The sequence below is a fragment of the Microtus oregoni genome, unplaced genomic scaffold (genome assembly GCF_018167655.1).
Source record: "Microtus oregoni isolate MIOR12 unplaced genomic scaffold, Mior012 000046F_ref0000063, whole genome shotgun sequence".
NCBI lineage: Eukaryota > Metazoa > Chordata > Mammalia > Rodentia > Cricetidae > Microtus > Microtus oregoni.
The window spans coordinates 10,552,744-10,560,545 of record NW_024543220.1 but is presented as its reverse complement, the minus strand read 5'-3'; the positions used below and the strand labels follow the sequence as shown (position 1 = coordinate 10,560,545).

General features: G+C 50.3%; 5 protein-coding genes across 7 annotated transcripts in view; 4 read left to right on the top strand and 1 right to left on the bottom strand.

Moving 5' to 3' along the window:
- Window positions 1-7,802, top strand: part of LOC121435313 (H-2 class I histocompatibility antigen, Q10 alpha chain-like) — a 731,224-nt gene that overhangs the window by 565,466 nt on the left and 157,956 nt on the right. The window lies entirely within an intron of this gene.
- Window positions 1-7,802, top strand: part of LOC121435272 (H-2 class I histocompatibility antigen, Q10 alpha chain-like) — a 708,503-nt gene that overhangs the window by 565,790 nt on the left and 134,911 nt on the right. The gene's annotated exons all lie outside the window — the stretch shown is intronic.
- The window catches only part of LOC121435270 (H-2 class I histocompatibility antigen, Q10 alpha chain-like), an 808,095-nt gene that overhangs the window by 691,040 nt on the left and 109,253 nt on the right, over window positions 1-7,802 (top strand). The gene's annotated exons all lie outside the window — the stretch shown is intronic.
- Window positions 1-7,802, top strand: part of LOC121435275 (H-2 class I histocompatibility antigen, Q10 alpha chain-like) — a 703,994-nt gene that overhangs the window by 586,939 nt on the left and 109,253 nt on the right. The window lies entirely within an intron of this gene.
- Aif1 (allograft inflammatory factor 1) lies at window positions 5,456-7,296 on the bottom strand. Of its 3 annotated transcripts, XM_041634573.1 has the most exons (6): window positions 7,152-7,296; window positions 6,932-6,993; window positions 6,784-6,850; window positions 6,429-6,470; window positions 6,074-6,236; window positions 5,456-5,653 (listed from the first exon to the last, which is right to left on the bottom strand). In XM_041634573.1, the coding sequence occupies exons 1-6, from the start codon at window positions 7,174-7,176 to the stop codon at window positions 5,569-5,571; spliced, it is 444 nt and encodes a 147-aa protein (XP_041490507.1). In that variant the 5' UTR covers window positions 7,177-7,296; the 3' UTR covers window positions 5,456-5,568. The 3 variants fall into 3 exon arrangements, with proteins under 3 accessions (XP_041490507.1, XP_041490508.1, XP_041490509.1); XM_041634574.1 differs by lacking the exon at window positions 6,429-6,470 and having other exon boundaries at window positions 6,772-6,850; XM_041634575.1 differs by lacking the exon at window positions 6,429-6,470.

Here is a 7,802-nt window from a genome sequence, read left to right as displayed (position 1 = left end):
ACGAGGGATGACCCACTCGCCCGAATTTTAGCAGTGAATAACCAAGGTGGGCATTTAGTTTTATGCCCTGTAACTTTCAAAAAATATTTTATGGTTTATTGGCGATTTGTGTTCTTTCAACAATGAGTTTTAGTTTTAAAGGTAGCACTGCTCCCCCTCTTTGTTTCTTAGGACTTGACTGTAAAATCTTTGCGTCTCACTAGGCCTACTCAGTCAACATTTTCTTGCTAATTTTTTGATGTGTATGAGCGGCGCACTGGCCTTTATGGGTGCTGTGCATTCGGACATTCGGAGGTCTCCCTTGTACATTCATTTTTTGAAAGTCTTTCAGTGAATCTGGATAGTTGGTTGGGTGAGCAGATGGACTGGTCACTGAACTCCAGGGATCTTCGTGTCTCTGCACCCTTGTGCTGGAGTTAAACCCATGTGATCTGTTCAGCCTGTACCTGAGTTCACGAGATCCACACTTAGGAGGATCCCGGCTGCATAGCAAGTATTTCATCCACTGAGCCATTTCCCCAACCCCAGAATTGACTTTTTTTTTAGATTTATTTTTAATTTTTGTGTATGGATACATGTACACATATGCACCACATGGGTTCCTGGGTGGATCTCAGAAAACGATGTTGGATCCCTTAGAACTGGAGTTACAGGTGGTTGTGGACCCCCAGATGTAGCTGTTAGGAACGAAGTCCAGGTTCTCTGAAAGAAAAGTGCTGTTAACTGAGCCATCTCTCCAGCAACTATCAGTAACAGTTTGAAGTACCAGAGACAACATGGAATACTGTGGAGGTGAAGACACTCTGCCTATGCTGGTAAGAGCAGGGTGTAAGTGCTCTAGGAAACCTCAAGAAACATGCGGGGGGTGGGGTGGGGGGTGGAAATGTAGAACTTGGCATCCACTTGGGATCCCAGTGCTGCAGAGACCGGGGCAGGTGGATCCCCTGGGGCTCACTGCCTGCCAGCCTAGCCTGGTGGACATCATCTGAGGGATGGCAGACAGCCAGGGTTGTCTCTGGCCTCCATGAGTACCAGCATCTCTCTCTAGCTCATGTAGGTAAGCAGAGGCCTGCAGCCTGTGCCTAGCTGATGTAGGTAAGCAGAGGTGTTGACAGAGGTTTCTGTCCCACCCAGTCCCACAGCCATTCAATCCCAAAGAAACACACAGTGGCCTACATTAATTATAAACTGGTTGGCTTATTAGCTCAGGCTTTCTTATTAACTAATCCTTACATCTTACAGTAACCCATAATTCTTGTCTGTTAGTCATGTGGATTGGTGTCTTTATCAGTGAGGCGTTCTCATCTTGCTTCCTCTGCGTCCAGATCATGACTACAGACTGAGCTTTTCTCTTCCCAGAATTCCCCTGTTCTGGTACCCCCACACACACCCTGCGCCTATACTTTCTGCCTGGCTACTGGCCAATCAGCATTTTATTAAACCAATACAACTAACAAATCTTTACAGCATTTCCCCCCTTTTTTTTCTTTTCAAAACAAATACTCTGAGTCTATTCTCCTTTGTTTAGCTTTATTCCTGTTCATTATCCGTAACAACTTGTAACCAACACTCTAAACAAAGAAACATCTGTACAAAGGTCTGCAGGCCTGTGCCTAGCTGATGTAGGTAAGTAAAGGAATCACTTGTCCAGTGCAGACAGTGACGACAAAAAGCTAGCAGGGCACAGTTAAAAATGAACACATGCTTGTATTCTTCAAACACCCTACTTGGGGCACTGGGTGCTAACCACTGTTTGAATTAAGTGCTTACAATAAGTTCTTTAAGTTTTTATTGTAAGCACCCCTTCTCACTTCCTGTACACAGCAAAGACACTGGAACACAGACAGTTTGCCTCCCCAGTGGCATTTGTTGGGTTCTCCCTGCCTTCCCTGGCTTCCTGGAGAGCAAGGTCTGTTAGTCAGAAGCTTGCCAGACCACTTTGCCCATGTCCATTCTTTTTTTTTTTTTGGTTTTCCGAGACAGGGTTTCTCTGTGGTTTTGGAGCCTGTCCTGGAACTAGCTCTTGTAGACCAGGCTGGTCTTGAACTCACAGAGATCCGCCTGCCTCTGCCTCCCGAGTGCTGGGATTAAAGGCCTGCGCCACCACCTTCCGGCTCCCACGTCCATTCTTTTGCACATTCCACAGTGTTGAAGAAACAATGTCATTTGATGGCTCCAGCCCCTGAAGGTTCAGCTCAGCAGGGCTGTTTCAAAAGGTTTGCAACTGACCTTTCTGCTCTCACAGGCATTCGTGAATTCTAGACGATCTTCCGCCATTTCCACGCTGCCTGGTGGAGATGCTGCCTTGCCTGCCGCTAAAGGGACAGTTCCCCGAGTTTTACAGCTCCAGCTAGAGCATTTCCATGGGAGCTCTGCTGCGCCTGCCGCTAAAGGGACAGTTCCCCGAGTTTTACAGCTCCAGCTAGAGCATTTCCATGGGAGCTCTGCTGCGCCTGCCGCTAAAGGGACAGTTCCCTGAGTTTTACAGCTCGAGCATTTCCGTGGGAGCTCTGCTGTGACTGGTGCTAGCCCACCCCTGGGATGTCCGCAGAGACGGTTGGCTCCCTTGAAGTTGCCTGGGCAGCACTCCCATGCTGCCTCCCTCAGTGCTAGAACAGGGCCCAATGAGACGCCTCTCTGGTGATCTCTCGCCGCTTTCAGTAGTGTGGGCTGAGCTGGCAGTGTGAACAGCACCGAGGTGGCAGAGGCAAGCTGCCTGACAGCCGAAGAGGAGCAGCGGACTGGATCCGTCCGAGGGAGCATGTAGGCAGGGACAAGTATAAAGGATGGAGAGCAAAAGCAGAGGCCAAAGGATAGGAATCTGTAGCCAACCAGAGAGGAGCTGGTGACACACCCCATGAATCCCAGCAGAGGCAGGCAGATCTCTGCGAGTTCAAAGCCAGCCTGGTCTACAGAGCGATTTCCAGGACAGTCGGGGCTGCACACAGAGAAACCCTGTCTCCAAAAACAAAACATAAATAAGTAAATGAACAAATGAACCAGAGAGGAGAAACTTCTTCAGCCCAGTTACTGTAAGAGTTCTAGAGTTGTCAGGTTTTCAGGATGGGTCCTGGACACCCCCTGCCAACAGCTGTAATACTGCCTGGTCTCAAGAACTGGAGGATCCTAGGCTTATCTGCCAGGAAGCTGCACTTCCAGGTGTTGGGAGCCACGTGAGAGCTTTGCACTAGAGGGCGCCACTTGCTGACAGTGAGGATGACAAAATCAGCCAAACCCTGTACTTAAAGAGCTTCTTGCCAGCTAATAATTATCTAGGTAGAACAAAAGGACTGCTGGTTGGTACCATAAGCCCAGCGCTTCCAGACCGAAGCACAGAGATCTTTCATGATTTCAAGCCAGTGTTGTTGGCTAACCCCACATTGCACCGCCAAAGTGTTGTTTTTACTTTTACTCTTTTGGGGGGGCCCACCACCCAGCTCCCATATAAATCATACATGGAGGCTTATTCTTACTTATAAATGCCCGGCACCTTCTCTTACTTCTGCATACCATCTTACTCTCACTTCTACTCCCTGGCTGCCCCAGGCCCTCCTCTTCTTGTTCTCTTGCTCCTTTCCCCCCAGATTCCTCCTCCTATTTATCCTCTCTACCTGCCAGCCCCGCCTATCCTTGCTCCTGCCTTGCTATTGGCCAGTCAGCTCTTTATTAGGCCCATCAGGTGTTTTAGACAGAGTCACAGCTTCACAGAGTTAGACAAATGCAGCATAAACAAAAGCAACACATCTTTACTGAGTTAAACAAACTATCCACAGCATAAACAAAAGTAACACACCTTAAGAGTATTCCACAACAGGCCAGCATACATTACAAAGTGAAACCTTGGCGGGAGGGAGAGAAGGGGGGTTGGGCACTGGAGCGGTGACCATTGAGTGTAACTGATCTTGCAAAGGTCCAGAGCTCAGTTCCCAGCACCCAATCAGGTGACTCAAAAACCTCCTGTAGCTCCAGCTTCGGGGGATTCTGTGCCTTTGGTATCCTAGGCACTTGTGTGCACACACACACATATACAATCAAAAATTAGTTTAAAAAATTTTCAGCCTTAGTTAGAAGCATAGTGTTGTGATAAAGAATGTGCTGGAGTTCCTCGGTTTAATTCCCAGCACCAAATAAAGTGTGTGTGTGTGTGTGTGTGTGTGTGTGTAGTATATGTTTGAGCTATGTTGTCGTCCTGGAATTCACTATATAGACCAGACTGGCTCCAAACCAACCCCAATCCCTCCTGAGGGATTAAAGGTGTACACCACCCATGCCCGGCTTATTCTTTTTGTTTTAACTGTGTGTATGTGTGGGGGGGTGTACATGAGTACAGTGCCCACAGACAGCAGAAGACACTAGAACCTCTGGAACTGGAACCAAATTCAGGTCTTTTTTTTTTTGTCTAGGGATTCAACTCAAAGACTCGTGTGTGCTAGGCCTCTGGTCTTCGAGAGCAGTGTACACTCTTAACTGCTGAGCCTCTTTCTAGCCCTCTACCCTTCACTCACTGAAGTTTTGCACAGTTACTGGATCTCTCTGTGGGAGTTACTGAGAGGGGATCTCTCTTGCTTCGCCACTGGGAAGAACCACTGGGAAGAACCACTGGGAAGAGCCACTGGGAAGAACCACTGGGAAGAGCCACTGGGAAGAACCACTGGGAAGAGCCACTGGGAAGAGCCACTGGGAAGAACCACTGGGAAGAGCCACTGGGAAGAGCCACTGGGAAGAGCCACTGGGAAGAGCCACTGGGAAGAACCACTGGGAAGAGCCACTGGGAAGAGCCACTGGGAAGAGCCACTGGGAAGAGCCACTGGGAAGAGCCACTGGGAAGAACCACTGGGAAGAACCACTGGGAAGAACCACTGGGAAGAACCACTGGGAAGCTTTGTATGCTGCAGCTGCTGTATATGAAATGCTCTTTCAGGGAGTAAAGAAACCTGAGTTGGGGATATATGTCAGTGATAGAGTGTCTTCTCAGTATGTGGGAAGCCCTGGCTTCAACCTAGCATTGAAGGAAGGAACAAAGAATGAATGAATCTGAACTATTGGCTGGAGACTGGGTGTAGTGTGAATTCTAGTGAATTCTAATTTTTTTTTTTTTTTTTTTTTTTTTTTGGTTTTTCGAGACAGGGTTTCTCTGTGGTTTTGGAGCCTGTCCTGGAACTAGCTCTTGTAGACCAGGCTGGTCTCAAACTCACAGAGATCCACCTGCCTTTGCCTCCCGAGTGCTGGGATTAAAGGCGTGCGCCACCACCGCCCGGCTCTAATTGGTTTTAATAATAAAAACCCCGAGTAAGATATAAGGGGTAAATACTGAGAGGTGGAAAACCAGAGCAGCCAGTCACTAGTTCTTACCTCTACCAAATCCTCGGATGGAATGAGCGATGCTTCCTTCCTCCCCAGACCCAAGCCAGGTGTCCCCCAATAAAAGCAGAGCTGACGTGAGCTGGGAGGGGAACATTATTTATTTATTTATTTATTTGACTCTGGCTCACAACTACTTCTTTTTCTCCCCCCATGCTGCTGTCATCAGCCGCCCCTTGGTGGCACCGTGTGGACATCCACCTCCAATTAGGGCAACTCAGAAATGGCTCTCTTGGCTGGGGGACCAGTTGGCTTCTGGTGTTCTTTGCTCTTTTCCTCATACATCAGAATCCTGGAAGAGACACAGGCATCAGGACACATCTCTCAAAGGAGTAAATCTTAGGTGTCCGTAAGAGTTCAGAGGGGGGGAGAATAAGAACAGGGAAGCAGTGCTGGGGACAGTGGGGACCAGAGCTGCGGACACGGTGGGGACAGTGGGGACCAGAGCTGCGGACACGGTGGGGACAGTGGGGACCAGAGCTGCGGACATGGTGGGGGCTTTGGGGACCAGAGCTGCGGACAGGGTGGGGACAGTGGGGACCAGAGCTGCGGACAGGGTGGGGACAGTGGGGACCAGAGCTGCGGACACGGTGGGGACAGTGAAGGATCTTGGGAGAGTCCATCTGCGAAGGAAGGGTGGTTGTTCGGGACAAGGTTAGGGCTGGGGATGGAGAAGACAGGGAGTTCAGGAAGGTGGGAACTGCACGCTCACACTCTCAGGATGGCCGATCTCTTGCCCAGCATCATTGAGAGGAAGTCGGAGTAGCTGAAGGTCTCCTCGGAGCCGCTGGACACCTCTCTAATTAATTTCTTTAGCTCTAGGTGGGTCTTGGGAACCCCGAGTTTCTCCAGCATTCGCTTCAAGGACATAATATCTGAAGGTGGAAAATCAAGGTGGGAGAGGAGGGTCCCGTCTCTCTGCCATCTCGTCCCTCCATGCACCCATCCCTGACCCTTGTATTGTTGACTGTGGCTGGGCCTTTGCCTGTCCACAGGGGACAGGGCTAACAGAAGAGACCTCTGTTTGCCTAGGTCTGCACACTCCCCCCACACCCCCTTTTCCTCACCAATATCTCCATTTCCATTCAGATCAAACTCCATGTACTTCTCTAGGTTAAAAAAAAAAGTAGTTGCTGGTTATGGGGGTTTAAGGAAGAGGCAGTTAACCAGTGCTAGGGTAGTGTAGAAGATGTGGGAGGAGGAAGAGGGGCAGGCAGAGGAAGTGGGGATCGCGAGGCCCTGTGAAGGTGGAAGGAACCTATAGGGGTGTAAGATGGATGAGCAGGGAAAATGACTACAAGTGGGTCCCTCTTCCACCGCAAAAAGCAACTGATCCTGCTGGCCTTGTTGAGGTCCTGTGAATCACCATGCCCCCCAACACCCCTGGCCCCAACTTCCCTCTCCACCCACACGTCTCCTCACTCTTGAAGGCTTCCAGTTTAGAGGGCAGGTCCTCATCACCGCTGTATTTGGGATTGTCCAGGAATTGCTGTTGGCAGATCAGAGCCAGGGTCATCCCTCTCGGCCCCGGGGAGCCTCCAGACTCTACCCTCTTCCTTATTTCTCTTACCTTGTTGATCTCATCCAGCCCCTCCTCCTGCTGGGCCTTCAGCAGTCCAAAAGCTTTTCCTCCTGAGAGGTACAGAGGTTAATCAGCCCCCCTCCCTTTCCTGCCTCCCATGCCCGAGGGTTACCCAAGTTCTGCCCTCTGAGATCCTTCAGCAGCCTTCCTGGTTCCCCAGCCCAGGCCTGACCCATCCTGGCTCCTGATGCTATGTGGTCCACCCTACCCTGCAAATCCCTGCTTTGGCTCATAGCTCAGCAGGTGCTGGTGGCCTTAGGTGGGAGAAGACTAGCCTGCCGGTCTCTGTCTCTCCACTAGTCTCCTCTCTCCTACTTCCCCTTTCTACTCATTCCCTCCTCTGCTAACTCCCAGGCATCACTTCCCCTCACTTTTGCTGACACTAGACCTCGTAAAAAAGGAAGGCAGAGAGGGTTTAAAATAACACACTGATAAATTCCTTTTTTTTTTTTTTGGCAGGGTCTCACATGTCCAGGTGCCTGAGTTCAAGCTGCTGTCCTGCCTCGGCCTCCTAAATGGCTGGACCTGCAGCCCTGACCCACACCTTGCTCCACACAGTTCCTCCATGGGGCAAAGACTGGCCAGCTCCTGGAGGGATCTGAGAGGACCAAGGATGGTACCCCAGGCCTGCAATCCCAGCACCTGAGAGGTAGAGGCTGGAGGATCCTGGGAGTTGGAGACCAGCCAGGCCTACACAGTAGGAACCTGTCTTAAATGAAAACCAGAGTCAAAGAAGAGAGAAACAGTGGCTCTTCCAGCTACCCGGGAGTGGGATGGGGGTGGGGTTTACTTGAAATTTCCTCAGGCTTCATGATGCAGGTTAAGACACACAGCTGAGGAGAGCTGGCTGGCTCTCTCC